The sequence below is a fragment of the Globicephala melas genome, chromosome 7, assembly GCF_963455315.2.
Source record: "Globicephala melas chromosome 7, mGloMel1.2, whole genome shotgun sequence".
Lineage (NCBI taxonomy): Eukaryota > Metazoa > Chordata > Mammalia > Artiodactyla > Delphinidae > Globicephala > Globicephala melas.
The window spans coordinates 665,409-683,038 of NC_083320.1; the positions used below are offsets into that span (position 1 = coordinate 665,409).

General features: G+C 55.7%; 2 protein-coding genes across 11 annotated transcripts in view; one reads left to right on the plus strand and one right to left on the minus strand.

The window, feature by feature from the left end:
- The window catches only part of MTERF4 (mitochondrial transcription termination factor 4), a 51,454-nt gene extending 48,739 nt beyond the window's left edge, over window positions 1-2,715 (plus strand). The window contains exon 5 of the mRNA XM_060301577.1: window positions 11-2,715. The gene's annotated coding sequence lies outside the window, so the exon portion shown is untranslated. The remainder of the gene's footprint in view (window positions 1-10) is intronic.
- The window catches only part of SNED1 (sushi, nidogen and EGF like domains 1), a 93,004-nt gene that overhangs the window by 44,370 nt on the left and 31,004 nt on the right, over window positions 1-17,630 (minus strand). For all 10 annotated transcript variants that reach the window (XM_060301563.1, XM_070045872.1, XM_070045870.1 and 7 more), the window contains exons 2-8: window positions 16,866-17,153; window positions 13,477-13,617; window positions 12,628-12,790; window positions 10,502-10,627; window positions 10,138-10,251; window positions 8,134-8,247; window positions 7,929-8,042 (exon numbers count right to left, since the gene is read on the minus strand). In XM_060301563.1, coding sequence (XP_060157546.1) covers window positions 7,929-8,042; window positions 8,134-8,247; window positions 10,138-10,251; window positions 10,502-10,627; window positions 12,628-12,790; window positions 13,477-13,617; window positions 16,866-17,153 — 1,060 coding nt within the window. The remainder of the gene's footprint in view (window positions 1-7,928; window positions 8,043-8,133; window positions 8,248-10,137; window positions 10,252-10,501; window positions 10,628-12,627; window positions 12,791-13,476; window positions 13,618-16,865; window positions 17,154-17,630) is intronic.

A 17,630-nucleotide genomic window follows, 5' to 3' on the forward strand; every position in this document is an offset into this window, starting at 1 on the left:
CTCTCTGCAGGGTCACAGACCCCCTCCGTCCTGAACCCCTAGAGCTACTGATCTGTTCATCACTGCAGTTTTGTCCTTTCAAGGATGCCAGAGAAGTGGAAGCAAACAACCTGTACTCTTCTGAGACTGGCTTCTTTCACTCAGCGTCATGCCTCCAGGACTGTCTCAGGTGTTATAAGCATCAGTAATTAGTCCTTTTTATGACCGAGTTGTGTCCCACGTCGACAGGTACCGCAGTTCATGTGTCCGTTCACCCTGGGAAGGATGTTTGGGTTCCCGGTTTCTGGTGGCTATAGACATGCTACAGACATTCCTGTACAGAGTTCTGTGTGACATAAGTTTTCATTTGTTTAGGGTTAATACCTAGCAGTGCGATTGCTGGGTCATATTGTAAGTGTATGTTTAACTTTATAAAAAAAACTATCAAACTATTTCAGAGTGGCCAAACTGTTTGGCATTCCCACCAAAAGTAGGTGAGAGTTCCCGTTGTTCTGTGCCCTCACCAGGTCAGTGTCTTATTTTAGCGATTATCATAGGCTTGCAGTGGCATCTCATTGTGGCTTTAATTTGCGTTTCACCAATAGTTAATGACAACAGTTTTGTTCATCTGTTTATTTGCCTTCTGTGTATCCTTTTTGGTTAAGCGTCCGAGTCTTTCTTTTTTTACTTATTTATTTATTTAGGCTGCCCCGGGTCTTAGTTGAGGCATGCAGGATCTTTAGTTGTGGCATGTGGACTTCTTAGCTGCGGCATGCATGTGGGATCTAGTTCCCTGACCAGGGATCGAACCCGGGCCCCCTGCATTGGGAGCGCTGAGTCCTAACCACTGCACCACCTGGGAAGTCCCTCTCCCCGTCTTTAGCTTGTCTTTTCATTCTCTTAAACGTGTCTTTCACAGAGGAAAAGTTTTCAGTTTTGATGAAGTCCAATTTATCTATTTTTTTTTTTGATAGAGCATGCTTTTGCGGTCTTGTCTTAGCACTCTTTGCTTAACTGTGAGTCACAAAGATTTTTCTATCTAAGAATCTTTAGTTTTCTTCTAAAAACGTTACAGTTTTCTGTTTTCTGTTCAGGTCTATGATTCATTTTGTGTTAATCTTTGTGTAAGAGGTGTTTAGGTTGGAGTAGCGCTGCCCAGTCCCTGCGTCCTTGCTGGTCCCCATGCTTTTATGCATCCTTTTTCTGCTGAATCTCTCTTATACCTTTTCAAAAAATGATACCCATGTTTGTGTGGGTCTGCTTTTGGATCCTCTTTCCTGTTCTGTTGATTGGTGTGTCTGTCCCTTTGCCAATACCACATAATCCTGATCACTGTAGGTTTATAATAAGTCTTAATACCGGGTAGTGTGATTCCTTAAAATGTATTCTTCTTTTTCGAAATTGTTTTGGCTATCTTAATTCCTTTGCCTTTCCATATAAATTATAGAATCAGCTTGTGTGCAGCTACCAAAAACCCTGCTGAGATTTTGATTGGAATCATGTTAAATCTACAGGTCGGTCTGGGGAGAGCTGACATATTTGCTATGTTAAGTCTTCTAATCCATGAACATAGTGTCTCTCTATGTACTGAGAGCTTCTTTGATTTCTTTCATCAGCATTTTGTAGTTTTCAGTATTTAAATCCTGAAAATGCTTTATTACATTTATACCTAAGTCCTTCAATAAATGGTATCATTTTTAATTTTTTTATCCATCATTTTATGGTTTAAAAATTAACTGTAAATGTAATACATATGAACGATTGCAAAAAAAATTTCAAGGAAAATAGAATCAATACTCCCCGGGGAGAATGGGGGCACTCATTCTGCCACAGCCTTTCCAATTCCCGATTCCATCAACTATCAAAATTCTTACCAATCTAATGGGCAAAACCTGAAATTAGATTTTTATTTAATTTGTAGTTTCTTGATTAGTGAGACTGAGCTTCTTTTCACCTGTTTATGGTGTTTGTTTCTCTCTGTGTGACTTTCCTGCTTACATTCTTTGCCATTGTTTCCGCTGAGTTGTTTGTCTTTTGCTTATCAGATTACACACGCCCAACTTGAGGGAGCCCAGGAGCTCAGAAAGAACATGATGGGGCTGCCGCCCCAGACCCCCTCCACGCCCTCCGCAGCACATCTCGTCCTCTGGCCTGTAATCTGGGCTTAGTGGCCCCACTCTGCTACTTACTTCCTGTGACCGCACGCCTGTCTGGGGTCACGTGGCTGGAGGACAGAGAAAGGGAAAACCAGCAGGAGTTTGCCCACGCTTGTGAAGCCCAGAATTCCCCCGGCTGGAGCGGAAGGCTCCGCCCACTGCTGCCGCCTCTGTGGGTCCTGCTTCTCCGTCAGCGCTGATGCCGACTTCTGGCTTCGGGGTTGCTCTGAGACCAGGCGGCGGGGTCGGGGGGACACCAGAGGAAAATGATGAGGACTCGCCCCTGTGCTTCTCCCCACCCCGCCCGCTGCTACGTCAGAGTCCTCAGAGCCGCTCCCAGCACTCAGTCCAGGACTGGTCGCTGCACTCAGTGTGAGACCCATCCCGTTACTTTAAAATGATCTGTGTCTTCCTATTGGCAGCAGGTTTCTTGTAGAAAGTATATGGTTGGGTCTTGCTTTTCAATTTGATTTGACAATCTCTGTCTTTTGTGTTTTTAACCATTTTTACATTTAAATGTAATTGCCAATATGACTGGATTAAACCCATCACCTTGCTATTGTTTCTTATTTGTCCCACTTCTTCTTTGTTCCTTTTTCGTCTTTTTTTTTTTTTTCCTGGGTGAACAAAACATTTGTTTATATGAAATCGTAAGGTGAGAAAGCATATGTAAAATTTCATAAATGCCACTAAAAAGTTATTTAAACTTTAACTACTAGGCTTCATTTATTCTTAAAGATATAAAGTTGTGTTTTCATTTTGAGTTAGAAAAATATATTCCTTTTTCTTCTCAATGACTGTAGATTTTTCAAATTTTCCTGCACACTTTTATTTTTATTTATTAACTAGAGGTAGCTAGTAATATAACTCATTTGCTCAGTTAACATTACGTATTTATTTAAGGATTAAATCCTCTGAATCCTGAATTCCTTTCCACTGCTAAAATCTGGTATTTTGTAATTGTACCTTTGAATATTCAGTGGTAGTTACAGCCAGCGTTCTTTATCTTCATTTTTCTTCTTTTCATACCTTCTGTACTGAGTATTTTTAGGACTCCATTTCGTCTCCGTGGTCGGTTTATCGGCTGTAACTCATTATTATTATTTGTTTAGTTGCTGCTCTAGGGTTTACAATGTATACCTTTAACTTATCACAGTCGACCTTCAAACAGTATTATACCACTTCGTATATAATGTCAGGACCTTACGATATTATACTTCCATTTCTCCCTTTCTATCCCTTATGCCAGAAGTTGATAAGCAAAGGCTCAAAGACCAAATCTTGCCTGCCACCCATTTAAAACAATAAAGTATCGCTGGAACATGGCCACGCCCACTCACTATGCACAGTCTGTGGCGCACTGCTTCCGCCTTACGTTGGTAGAGCTGAATAGCTGTGACCACATGGCTCATAAAGCCAAAAAAAATTACTATCTGGCCCTTTAAAAGCTTGCACAGGCTGCTTTAAGCTATTGGTGTCATACATTTTATGTCTACGTATATTGTAAACCCCAAATATGTTGCTATTTCTTTGTTTTAAAAATATCTTTAAAAAGATTAACAAGTAAGAAGAAAAGTCTTTTATTTTTACCCATGTATTTACCATTTCTAGAACTCCTCATTCCTTTGTGTAGATCCAGATTTTCATCAGGGACCATTTTTCTTCTGTCGAAAAGACATTTCTTGTAATGCATATGTGCTGGTGGTGGATTCTCTGTTTTTGCTGTCTGAAACAATCTTTATTTCACCTGAATTTCTGGAAGAGTTTTGCTGGGTGTATAGCACGAGGCTGACAGCTTATTTCTTCCATGCTTTAGGGGTGTCGTCCCAGTGTCTTCCGACCTGCGTTGTCTCTGATGAGGCTGTTGTCATTCTTGTTTCTCTGTGCAGTCTGCCTTTTCTCTCTGGCTACTTTTAAGGTTTTCTCTGTCACTGGTTTTCAGCAATTTGACTATGATGTGGCTTCGTGTTTTTCTTGGAGGTTTGGTTTTCATTTTCATCAGACTTAGAAAGTGTTTGGCTGTTGTTTCTTCACATACTTTCTCTGCACCCCTTCAGCCCCCTCCCTCATTTCCGGCACTCCAAGTACACACCTGCCAGACTGCATGGTGTCTGTGCACAGGCCCCTGAGGAGGTGCTGTCCTTTCATCTTATTGTCTCTGGGCTGCATGTTGAATTGCTTCCTTTTCTCTCTTCAAGGTCATTGATCTTTCCTTCTGTGATGTCTTAACCTGCTGTTAACACCATCCAGTGTATTTTTAAAATTCAGATATTATAGTTTTCATCTCTAGAAGCTTCTTTTTTTCTATCTCCTACTTCTCATTATGTCTTTTTCCCTCAGCAGTCTTGAACACATGGTGCGTGTTCATGATGGACAACTGAACATTTGTACTTGCTGGTTCTGCCACCTCTGGCCCGTTTCTACTGGTCTATTTGGCTCCTGGCTGGGTCATGTACTCTCAACCCTTTGTGCGCCTGTAGTAACTTCTGGTCGGGTGTCCTGGGGTCCTGGCCTCCGTTATTATTCCTATAGTAACTTCTGGTCGGGTATCCTGGGGTCCTGGCCTCCGTTATTATTCCTATAGTAACTTCTGGTCGGGTGTCCTGGGGTCCTGGCCTCCGTTATTATTCCTATAGTAACTTCTGGTCGGGTGTCCTGGGGTCCTGGCCTCCGTTATTATTCCTATAGTAACTTCTGGTCGGGTGTCCTGGGGTCCTGGCCTCCGTTATTATTCCTATAGTAACTTCTGGTCGGGTGTCCTGGGGTCCTGGCCTCCGTTATTATTCCTATAGTAACTTCTGGTCGGGTGTCCTGGGGTCCTGGCCTCCGTTATTATTCCTATAGTAACTTCTGGTCGGGTATCTTGGGGTCCTGGCCTCCGTTATTATTCCTATAGTAACTTCTGGTCGGGTGTCCTGGGGTCCTGGCCTCCGTTATTATTCCTATAGTAACTTCTGGTCGGGTGTCCTGGGGTCCTGGCCTCCGTTATTATTCCTATAGTAACTTCTGGTCGGGTGTCCTGGGGTCCTGGCCTCCGTTATTATTCCTATAGTAACTTCTGGTCGGGTGTCCTGGGGTCCTGGCCTCCGTTATTATTCCTATAGTAACTTCTGGTCGGGTGTCCTGGGGTCCTGGCCTCCGTTATTATTCCTATAGTAACTTCTGGTCGGGTGTCCTGGGGTCCTGGCCTCCGTTATTATTCCTATAGTAACTTCTGGTCGGGTGTCCTGGGGTCCTGGCCTCCGTTATTATTCCTATAGTAACTTCTGGTCGGGTGTCCTGGGGTCCTGGCCTCCGTTATTATTCCTATAGTAACTTCTGGTCGGGTGTCCTGGGGTCCTGGCCTCCGTTATTATTCCTATAGTAACTTCTGGTCGGGTATCTTGGGGTCCTGGCCTCCGTTATTATTCCTATAGTAACTTCTGGTCGGGTGTCCTGGGGTCCTGGCCTCCGTTATTATTCCTATAGTAACTTCTGGTCGGGTGTCCTGGGGTCCTGGCCTCCGTTATTATTCCTATAGTAACTTCTGGTCGGGTGTCCTGGGGTCCTGGCCTCCGTTATTATTCCTATAGTAACTTCTGGTCGGGTGTCCTGGGGTCCTGGCCTCCGTTATTATTCCTATAGTAACTTCTGGTCGGGTATCTTGGGGTCCCCTGGCCTCTGTTATTATTCCTATAGTAACTTCTGGTCGGGTATCCTGGGGTCCTGGCCTCCGTTATTATTCCTATAGTAACTTCTGGTCGGGTATCCTGGGGTCCTGGCCTCCGTTATTATTCCTATAGTAACTTCTGGTCGGGTGTCCTGGGGTCCTGGCCTCCGTTATTATTCCTATAGTAACTTCTGGTCGGGTGTCCTGGGGTCCTGGCCTCCGTTATTATTCCTATAGTAACTTCTGGTCGGGTATCTTGGGGTCCCCTGGCCTCCGTTATTATTCCTATAGTAACTTCTGGTCGGGTATCCTGGGGTCCCCTGGCCTCTGTTATTATTCCTATAGTAACTTCTGGTCGGGTGTCCTGGTCCCCTGGCCTCCGTTATTATTCCTATAGTAACTTCTGGTTGGGTATCTTGGGGTCCCCTGGCCTCTGTTATTATTCCTATAGTAACTTCTGGTCGGGTATCTTGGGGTCCCCTGGCCTCCGTTATTATTCCTTTAAGGGGTGGGGGATTTTGTGCTGGCAGAGAGTGAAATTACTTGGGCTCAGTTTGATCCTTTCGAACTTTCTTTTAAGATTTCTTGGGGCAGATCAGATTAGCCGTTAGCTTAGCATTTACTTATCCCCACTACTAAGGTGATACCACTGGGGACTCTACTCAGCATTGGCCCTGGCTACGAAGAGCTCACTCCACTCCAGCTGGTGGGGAGGCGGGTCTGAGTTCCAGGAATTGTCTGACTCACCACTCCCAGTGGTTCTTCCCCAGCCCAATAGATTTCACCCGACCCACACTCAAGGGGTCCCCCTGCAGATCTCCAGAGCCAATCTCGTGCTCTCTCCCCTTCCCCGCTTCCCCTCTCAGTAGCTCTGTCCTTGCTGGTATTATTCCCCCAAATTCCAGCCACTGAATTTGAATCTCTGTCTCCTTGACCCAGAGACTCAGAGGAACTGCTGGAGTCTGGATTCCTCCCCGGCCCCACCCCAGCATGGCAGCCTGGAAACGGCGCCAAGGCAGCCTTGGGGCAACTGTAGGGCTCACACCATTTCATTCCCTTCTCTCAGGGATGACAGCCCTCTACTTTCTGCTGTCCAATGGCTGAAAACAGTTGTTTCATATATTTTGTCTGGTTTTCTCATTGTTGACAGCGAGAGGGAAGTTCCCAGGGCAGTTAATCCTTGTTGGCCACAAGCAGAAGGCTAGATACTCCTTTTTATAATCTCCAACGTTCGGCCAGCTTCCCGCTGTATGTGCAACGTGGCTAATGAGCTTGTACTGGGGTAGACAAGTCAGTTGTTTCCTATTGTTTGCTTTCGTTTGCATTATTCTTCGTACAAAACATGGTTTCTTTGCAAAGTCTTTTGCAAGCACTTCTCTGTTTTCTGACGTGAGTTTAGTTAAATACGCTGATACTTAAATCACAATCTAGGCAATCGTGTGACACATCGCGATGATTTCAGGCAGCAGGTAAGGCTGCCACCCTCTCGCCCTCTGCACCGTGAAGCCTCGCCATCGCCTCAGGACACAGCCCGCCCTGCGTGTGGCCATCCGACCAAAGACCAACGGAGGGCACAGCGCCCATCCGCGTCTTACTCACGGGTAGAACCTAATTTCCTTCCTAGGTTTTGAGACTCGAAGCAAATCGAGTTGAGTTTGTCTCGAGCGCCCCCCCACCGGGGAGATGCAAGCACCGCTGTTGTGGGAGGTAAGGCGATGTCAGGTGCTAAAGCCCCGAACTTACTGCGTGGGTCTTTTAACTGACCTACCGAGTCCTAACTGGCATTATTTAGAACAGTATGCAATGGAACAGGAGCTAGCAGCCTCCATCACTTGTAGGAGAGATCAGCTTTCTTTCCGACGCCCACGGCTTGTTCCCTAGCAAGGCGAGGGGTCTGGGGTAGGAAGGAGGGACGTTAAACAGCCAAGAATCTATCTCCTGAGTCGGGAGAGGGGCCTTGGGAGGGCGCTCATCCACACCTGCATTTTCCGGATGGAGCCCAGGCCCAGAGAGGGGAAGACATTCGCTCAGCCTTACCCAGCACGTGGACAGCAGAGCTCAGACCAGACCCCCCCACCCCCGAGAGGGAAAGGGGGCAGCTGACTGCTGTCACCGGTGGGGGGCTTCGGGCGCGTGGCCGTTACCTGTCTCGCAGCGAGGTCCCTCGAAGGGCTCTGAACAAAGGCAGGTGAAGTTCCCCACCAGGTCAACACACGACCCTCCGTTCAGGCAGGGGTCAGAGCCGCACTCGTCCACATCTGGGGGCGGCAGAGGTGGGTGCTCGGCTCTGTGCCAGCCCTTGAGCACCTGGCACCCTGCGCCCCTGCTCCCACCCGAGGGCACACTCACCCGTCTCGCAGGCTGCGCCCGTGTAGCCGGCTGCGCACACGCACACCGCGGAGCCGCCCTCCGCCTGGCACCAGCCGCCGTTCTCGCACTCTTTGGCGTCGCATGGAGACTGTGCTACAAGCACAAAGGGGTGGAAGGCCATGGGATCCCCAGCTGGGGTGGCCCCATTGCTGACATCTCGGGCTGCAGCACGCGTGGATCTGGCCGTCTCTGGAGGGCATCGGGCCCTGGGGGACCAGGGCAGTCCCAACCCACCGGCACTGAAAGCTTGTCTGAATGCGGTTTATTTCAGCAGACCTGGGGAGGAGGGAGGGTGTGCCTGTGCCTGGCGGGGGACATGGGGGTGAATGGGACCCAGCTCCCACCCTCCTGGGCAGTGCCCCTGCTAAGATGACTGTGACAGAGCTGTCATCACAGGACAGGGCTCTGGGGCTGAGAGATTCCTCCCAGCTGGGCTGGGGGCACGGCCTGTGACGGAGCCCTGAGGGGGCGCAGGAGGGGCCTGAGTGGTCCGGGGCTGAGGGTCCAGGGTGGGCGAGGCGGCACTTCTTGCTGCAAGGACAGCCCTGCAAAGGCCTCGGCCCCCAGTCAGGTGGAAGTGAGCAGGCGGGACCCGCCTTTGTTGGCGCTCTGGCCTGCCCCTCACCCAGGATGCTGGCCTCACCTGGTGGCTGCTGGCAGCAGGTGGGGGGACACTGCCTTCCCCCAGCTATGTCGCCTGTCCTGCTGACAGCTCATTCCAGAAAGGACTCAATACAGGAACCAGACGGGATCCCCAGAGCGGGTGACCCACCCTGGAGTCAGGGTGGGGGGCAGTGGGAGGAAGGAGGCCTGAACCCTGGGAGGTGTGGCGGTGCTTTGGTGGCTGACGGCACACGGTGACCCCCGTCTCTGGGACCCTGACTCCACCAGAGGGCAGGGCTGGGCACGGGTGGGGGAGGGGAGCCTCGGGCCGAGTGGTACCCATGTCCCTGCTGGGCTCTGCCCAGCATCCCTGCTGTCGTGGGCTCTGGGGGCCGAGGTGGGTCCTGAGACCAGAGAGCCTCATGGGGGACTGGGGGCTGGTACCCATGGGTGTTGCCGTGGTGGCCATGAGGAGGCCAAGGCTCAGGGCTCCTGGCTCTGGCCCCAAGCCCTCCCAGGGTCCCACCCGGCCCGGACACGTGTATACACACCAGAGTTAAGGACTTTAAAACACTCCCTGTGGCCGTAAGTCTCCATTAGAAACGGTTTTTCTAGTTGGAGACATTGGTGCGGTGGTTACTCGTACACACTCGAGTTAACCAGGTGTTCCATGTTTTTCTAAACAACAGTTACACATCAGGAAGCGTATGCACGGGACAGTGTGTCTGGCTGCGCCGGGTGGGGAGCAAGGGTCATCGTGCTTTGATTTTAAGGGGCTCCGTCTGTTGGGCTCCCCTAGTGGCTGCCCACAGTGGCACGGGGGTGGGAGTGGGGCGTCCACCTTCCTTTACCAGGTGGGTGAAGGGCCCAGGGTGAGGGGCCCCAAAGAGGTGCTGCATGAAGGGCAGAGAGTAGAGGCCTGATCAGAAAGCACTGCTTCCAAGAGGCGCGCTCAGCAGTGGGGCGGCAGACGGGCGTGTGGGCTGCAGTTTGGAAGCAACAAGGGGGTCTTCAGAAAGACCCCAACCCACATCTAGGCCGTAAGACCCCCGGGATGGAGAGAAACAGCCTGCACTCCTGCCAGGAGCAGCTGGGGTTCAGGGGTTCAGGGGTGCAGGCCTACGGTGAGACGCGTCCGGAACCAGGCCCTGCCCTGTCCCAAGGCCTCATCCTTGGCTGTGTGCTGTGGTCAGCGCTCCTGTCACGCCCAGGGGGCGGGGCCTCTCCTCTGGAGTCTGGGCTCCTGCGCCCCCTGCGCCCGGGCCTCCCTGGGGCCGGGCCCCCTGCGGCACGCTGACCTGATGCCCCCACCAGGCTAGCCACCACTCCCTGGTCGGGCAGGACCATCCCCGCGGCCCTGCAGCCCCTGGTTCCTCTCACCTGTCTCACAGGTGGGTCCCCCGAAGCCGGCCGGGCACTGGCAGATGAAACTGTTGACGCCGTGCGTGCAGGTCCCGCCGTTCTGACACGGGTGGGAAGCACACTCGTTCACATCTGGAAAACGGGGCAGCCGGGGACTCAGTGGAGGCGCCGCTGGGGAGGACCTGCCGTGGCCCGGGGCGGCGCGGCTGCAGAGCCCGCCCACGTGCTCGCCATCACGGAGCCGCTGTGTCTGGCTCCGCCGGCGGCGCCTCCCGGACGCCACCCACACCACGGGGACAGAGGCCCGCGGCCTCGGGCTCTTGGGGCCGTTGGCTGTGCTGCTGGGTTCCTCCAGGTGGCCGGGGTCCCAGCAGAAACTCACCCAGGTGGCACCTCCTCCCCGTGAAGCCCGAGAGGCAGGAGCAGGTGTAGGAGGGGTTGCCCGTGACGCAGTCGTCGATGCACTTGCCGCCGTTGAGGCAGGGGCGCAGGGTCAGGCACACGGAGGCTGCGGACACAGGGAGGGCAGGGCCGTCAGCCTGGCCCGGGGGCCCTTCTCGGGGGAGGCGCTGCGAGGTCCGCTGCTGCTGGGTCTCCGTTATCCTGAGGACAGGCCTCCCGCAGGGCTCAGCTCATGGGGCCCACCCTCCGCAGAAACAAGGCCACCGAAACCCGCCATGAATGAGCACACCTGGGCAGGTGCGGGGGCATCCCAGGGCTTCAGACCTCCTGTTACTAGGAGGGCCCTGGGAAGAGCTGGCTGGTGTCCAGGAGGGAGGGAGAGAGGGGCACTCCCGGAAGGGCCCTCGGGCCCTGAGCACCACCAAGGCTGTGGGTGCCTTTGAGGACCGTCCCTGCCCCCACCGGTCCACTCACCGAGCCACACCGGCACTCAGGCGGCGTAGTCCGGCTGCCCTGCAGCGGGTGGCGGCTGACTGCCTGAGCCCGTGTCAGGACCAGCCCTTCTCATAAGGTAAACTGCCAGGTGTGGGCGCCCCGCCTCTCAGGTGTGAACCCACCCTCCCTCCCCGGTGCCTCCAGACTGAGGCGCACGAGCTCCATCTCCTGGGTTTGCAGCGTGGGGCGGGGACACGAGGGGGCCGGTCTCCCTGCACCCCCACGGGACTGTGCCCCTCAGGGCCTCCATGCGCGAGAGCTTTGAGGGCCAAGCAGGGCCTCCTCCGTCTGCTCCCCGCAGAGGCCTGGGGCGGGAGAGAAGCACCGCCACGTGGGAACGGCGTCCCCGGGGGACTGACTGGACCCTCCTCTGAGGACCCCAGTCTGCAGGCTCACAGCCGGCAGCCTCTGTGGGGAGCGTGGACCTACCCACACCTGCACGCACACCTGCACGCACACCTGCACGCACACCTGCACCCATACTCTACCCCTCAACCACAGCCCAAGCCCCTGGCCGCTGGCAAGCGCCAGACCTCTGTGCTGCCCACGCAAAGGTGTGGTGACGGAGTACCGTCCCCGTGCCCCGAACCACCGCGGCTCCGAGCCCGGGCGGGTGTTGCCACTCTGGGGGACGGGGTGCAATCAGTGGCCCCTGGGCTCCTGGCCCTGTGGGCCGCCCCCTCGTTCACACTGGTGAGTGGGTGGGCTCAGGCTCCCCAGGCCTCTCTCCCCAGGGCCCATATCCAGTCCTCGGGGCGGTACACACCTGCCCTCCCCGCCCCCCCCGAACCCCCCCCCCGGGGTGTGCGCCTGCTCCCCTGGCAGGTCTGGGTGGGCTTCCTTGCGCTGGGTTCATCCCTGGGATGGTGTTCAGGAGAAGCAGCCCCTCTTGGTGGCCTTGGTCCCCATGGGGGTGGGAGGCGATCTCCGGGGGAGGTCCCAGCACTGGCCTCACTGGCTCCAGGTTTGGCCGGGGGAGTGGCACGGCTGAACCCGTCACTTGACACCCTCCCCCCTCCGTTTATAAGCAGGGGTTTCAGGAGGGTCTGTGACCCAGAGCCACACAGCAGGAGAGCCGGGAGCACATCCTTCTGTGGCCAGTCCCGCTGTTTCCACAGGACTCACGCTCGCCCCCGGGGTGGACCCTGCTCCCGTCTGCTCTGTGTTCTGTGCCTGAAGGACCCCGGGCGTCAGAGAGCTCCCTCCTGTCAGGTAGATGTCCAGGTTGTCACACAAGCACCAAGTCCCACCAAGAAGCAAGGCAGCAAAGTGGGTGGGAAGAGGGCCTGCCTCCCAGGTGGTCCTGAGGACGCGGGAGGCCACGCAGGGATACCCAGGATTCCCTGGGTGGGGATGTGACCCCAGCTCCCCCCCTTCACACCCCTTCACACTTCAAACCGTGGTCTCCAGCAAACTCCTTCCCCTCAGCAGAGGCAGGAAGGCCTCCCAGGGGGAGACTGAGGCTCAGGGGTGAGCCCGGGGGAGAGGAGCCGAGGTGGGCGGGGCCGTGCGTCCCCAAGAGGCCTGGGGCTCCCCCTCCCCGCCCCCCGCCATCCCGCCTCCCTAGTCCATGCCCCTCCGCCACCCCAGCCACTCTCTCTGTCCTCTTACTTGTATGGCCGCAGCCCCCCACGCGCACCTGGGCATCATCGATTCTGAACGCCCAGCGCCCGGGCACGCCCACGTTGGTGGTGGTCTCCACGTCCGCCATGTCCGCTGTGCGCGAGCCGGGGATGCTGAAGTAGCGCCGCCCATCACCCGCATTGAAGCCGGCCTGCGGGCGGGTGGGAGAGAGTGGGGGCAGGTGCGGGCTGGGTCCGCAGGTCTCCCTAACGTTCCTGAGACCCACCTCCCGCGGGGGCGGCCTCGTGAGCTGCGGAGTGCTGAAGACTCAGGGGCATCCTCACCGGCCCCCCCCCCCCCACCGCACCCCGTGCGGTCCCCGCCTCCCAGCCACGCCCCACCCTAACCAGCAGCTCCTCCAGCCACGCCCCACCCTAACCAGCAGCTCCTCCAGCTGCTGACCTGGTTGGGCCCTGGCAGCCCTCCCCCCACCCCTTCCCGCCCACTCCTGGGCTCCTGGGCCTCCCCTAGGACCCAGGGCCAGTGTGACCTCAGGAGAAAGCAGAGCACCTGGAGCGGGGGGAGGGGCACTCCCAGGCCCTGGGGGCTCGCAGTTGACCACCCTCCGCACCTGGGATTTTCTGCTGGCCACTGTCCCTCAGGCCACGGGCCAGGCCACCCCAGGCCACAGCGCACACAGAACCCTGTCCCAGCTGCAGCTGGCCCTGTAGGGCCTGCCGTGTGGGTCAGGACAAAGGCGCTTTGGCCGGAGAGTGTTTCTGTGGTTCTGGGCCGGGAGAGGCCTCTGCACAGCACTGGGTGGAGCGGGGCGCGGGGGGCGTCCACCTGCCTCATCAGCTCGTGACAGTCCCAGCCGTGGGGAGCAGGGGCCCCTACCTGGGCCGCGATGCCCCCCAGACCAGCGGCGTCGCCCCCGCTGCTGGCGTGCGTGCCCGTGGTCCACGTGATGGACTCGTAGTTGAAGATGGTGAAGGAGAGCTTGCCGTCGGTGATGAGCACGGTCTGGAACGTGTTGACCTGCCAAGGAGGGGCCTGAGCGGGGCCTGTGCCCCCGTCTCCACCCAAAGACCCCGCCCCACCCACATTGCTGTCGCCCACTGGTCCCTCCTCTGTTTCCCCAGCGAGATGGTCAGCCACAGGGAGGCCCCGATGACCTCGGCCTCCATCCTCCGCTGTGTCCCCAACGCCTGCCCTCCCCAGTATTATCTGATGCCTGGTGAGCGAGTGAAGCCCACTGAGGGGCTGTGGAGGCCACGGACGCCAGGAGCAGACAGTTTCCTCTGTGGGTCTGGGGGCACAGACGGTTCATGACTACCTGGCCAAATCCACAAAATCATCTCATGTGAGATGAACAGAAAAGTAAAAGGAGAAAAAGGGGAAAGAAGGAAAGGCAGTTTTCAATCGCTAAGTTTTTTGGTTTTCATGGAAAATCCTCCATGAAAATATTAGTGGGCAGTGTACACATAAGAGGTGCTATTTCAGAATGGACAAAGGGTGAGATTGTTTAAGAAATGATCGTGGGACAAATAGGAAGCTCTGAAAAACAATTAAATTGGAGCTTTATATCTCTTATGCAAATAAATCCCGAAACGAGTAAGGTTGTAAATGAGGCTGTCGTTGGCCTAGAGGAAAACGTAGGCGAATATGTAGAACGTCTAGGGAAGGACTTTTAAGCCTGACATTTGTTAAAACTGCAGAAACCACAAAGGAGGTTTATACATTTGACTACAAGAACTTCCGGATATAAAAAAGTGTCACGAGATCAAGCTGAATGGCAACGAGTGAAGGGAAAAGTGTGTTTATAACACACACGGCAGAGAAACTGATGATGTCTTTAATTCAAGTAGAACTTCCACGGATCGATAAGAAAAAGGACAGAAAGATTACAGACAAATTGGCAAAGGGTGTGAACAGAAACATCACGATGGAATACAACTGGCCAAGATTCCCCGTTACTAGAAATCAGAGATGCGTAAAGCTGAAAAAACCAGGGCCATTCCTTTCGCGCCTGTGGAGCGGTGCGTTTGGCCGGGGTGCAGGGCTACAGGCGCTTCTGAATGCGGCTTATGCAACTACGAGTGGGCAGTTTTGAGGGGAAATCAGACTTGCGCAGGCAGCAATCTCCCTTCTAGCAACTCATGCCGGGATGATTTCACAAACCACTGGGGGCGATGCAGCGCCCCTCGGGGCACCCCGTGACGGAGGCAGCAGGCCCACCGGAGCGCAAGTGCCGCCACGCCGGGCTGGCACGCAGGCATCGCACATGGGGGCGTCCACGGTGAAAGACGACAGCAGGGGAACCGAGCAGTCTCCTGCAGGAAGGCAAGCTCAGGAGCTGGGACTCAGGACGAGGAGGGCGTGAGGGCTGGAAGGCCCGAGCAGTGGGAAGGTGTGGGGAGGGCCGGACCGCGGCTGGTCAGCAAGGCCAGCGGAGGGGCTTGGCGAGCTATGAGGCCCAGACGCTTGAGGAGGACGAGGACATGCCCGAAGCTTAACCATCACTTTCTGTTGATCGACCTGCCCCTGCAGGTGCCCCCAGGGGAGGGCTTCCCCATCTCCCAGCTCCCAGCCTGGTTTCCACTCCAAACTCAGAATCCCGGTTCCCCGTCTCACAAGGTAATCATTTTGGAACTGACATCTCCGGGTTTGAAAAGAGGAGAACGTTAAGGTTTCCTCTGTCTGCTCAGGAGGGGCCCTGGGCGCCTCCTTCCTCCCAGGCGGAGAAGTAACAGGTAAAATGACTCTGCAGAGGTGAAATTATAACATAAACAATGATGTAGAGGAACATATAAGAATGAGGGAAGTGCCCACAATACTGCTGAGTGAAAGAAACACTCACAAAACAGCACGTTCCAGGTGGTTCTATTTATTTTTTAACGTGTGGGTCGATTCACAATAGGACACGTTGAACAGGAGTTGCCTCCTGCTGGTGGGGCTGGAGATTCTTTTTCTCTACTTTTTGTTAAAAAGACATTTTTCTTACAAATTGGCGATAAGAAAAAACAAACAAAACATACAAAATGTTAGTGGGCTATGTGTGAACAAAAGTTCAGGCGTGAAATTTCTTTGTAGTAATGTTTACAGAAAAAGCCCATCTTTCCTGATTTGCTCTCATACTCCTGCTACAGCCCCAGCAGTGACGGTTACTCTCGCAGGGTACCTGCCAACAAGCTGGCTTCTCTTTGGCCTCTTGGGGGCTGCAGGGTTCATCACCACCTGCACGTCCCTCCCCGCCCCGTCCCCACCTGAGCCGCCGCGGCTGGGGACTCCGGGCTCCGCTCAGCACATCTAGGACCGAGCCCGTCTGCCACCTGTGCCCACCCCTCCCGCCCTGTGCCTGCGATGGGAGACCGGGCACCGCCCTCGGGGCTTCCCTCTCCTCCTCAGCCCAGTGTGGTCACACCCACCCTAACTGCTGTGCTGAGCCCTCCAGTCCCTCCAGCTCCAAACCTCCCCCACGTGGCCGAGCCAGGCCCCCAGGCTTGCACAGCATCAGGGAGAGCCCACGTCCTGCTGGCGTGGCGTCCCTGTTACGTGGTCGCTGGTGTCCCCCCTGTTAGAGTGCGCCCCGCGGGAGAGTCATGTCCTGTGCTCTCTGTCTGGGGCCGCCTCCCCAGAGCCCAGAACACTGCCTGCCCCAGACGTGCCCCTAAAGGAATGTGTATTGAATGTGTGGGCACGCCGTCCTGAAAGGCCGCCCGCTCCCCAGTGCTCTTCTCTAGAGAGCCGCCCCCTGTCCCACGCGGTTGTGGCCCGGCACCCCTCGCGGGCCTGGCCGCAGGAGGTGCCGCTCACGCATCTGCTGCCGGAAGCGCTATGCCGCCCTCACTGGGGATCCGCCCGCCACACGGACCACGCTGGCTAAAGTGGTCGGTTATTCTGGACTGGGCGCTGTGGCCGTTTGGCGTCATCAAGGAATAATGTATTAAACGCAATAAACTTCCCATTTAACCCTTTGAGTACTGAACCGTTCCAAACGGAAACCTTCTATCACAGACCGTCTGCGTCCCCCGAGGGAGTGAAGGACGGTGTTGGGGCACCTGGCGTTTCCCTGGACGTGGGTGGTTTCCAGGAGGCCCAGGCTCCATCCTCCCTCCAGCCTGGCCCTGTGACCGTGGGCGAGTGGCTTCCCCCCTGAGCCCAGCTGTCCCCTCTGGGCACGAAGCCCAGAGATTGCGTCTGGCCCACTCAGCAAGCAGGGGGCCCTGGAGGGAGACCCTGGGCCCCAGATGGATGTCCTCCCTTCCCCAGGACAGAACACTCACGGGGGAAGAGGAGCTGCCTCCGAAGAAGGTGACGCGGTACCAGGTGACTATGAAAACCCAGGTGGCAGAGAAGCCTGGGAGCTCGGGGAAGTAGCGCCTGACATCATCTGTGGCCCTGCGCAGCGTGGCTGCGTCGGTGGCCTCCCGGTAGTACACGTCGCCTGCACGCCGGTTGTCCACGTCCGCCCAGAAGGCCGCCACCACGCAGCGGTCCTTGGCGATGGGGAAGGCCACTGGGGTGAACTGAGAAACCTCCTTCAGGAAGGAGACGATCCCGTTGTTGTTCACCTGTCGGGGCAGAAAGCCAGAGAGGGGCCAGATGGGGGCCTCCCCAGCCTCACCCCCTGGGCTGAGCCAGCCTTGGGCAGGGTATTTTCAGGATGGCCTGACAGTTCCTGGTCCCTGATTTGGGATCCCTGGGCCTGCTCCAACCCCTCCCAGACAGGCCGTGGCTCAGGGCACAGGCTCTGACCTGTTTGCTGTACACGGTGCCCTGCACAGTGCCTGGCCCGGGGCTGCCAGCGTGGGGTGGGGATCCCCCAGTGTGGGCCCTGGCTTTGTGCGGTAGGGGGCTCAGACCTGCCCAGTGGCCCCAGCTCCTTGGTCCGACTCCCATCAGGGGCCGCAGGAGGGCAGGGCAGTCCCAGCCTCTGAGCCAGGTCTGGAAGGGTGAGGAGGAGGCGTGCTTGCCGAGCAGGGGTGGGGATGGGCTGGGACCACTGTGGACAGGGGAGGCCGGGAGGGCCTCGAGGGCCAGGTGGGGCA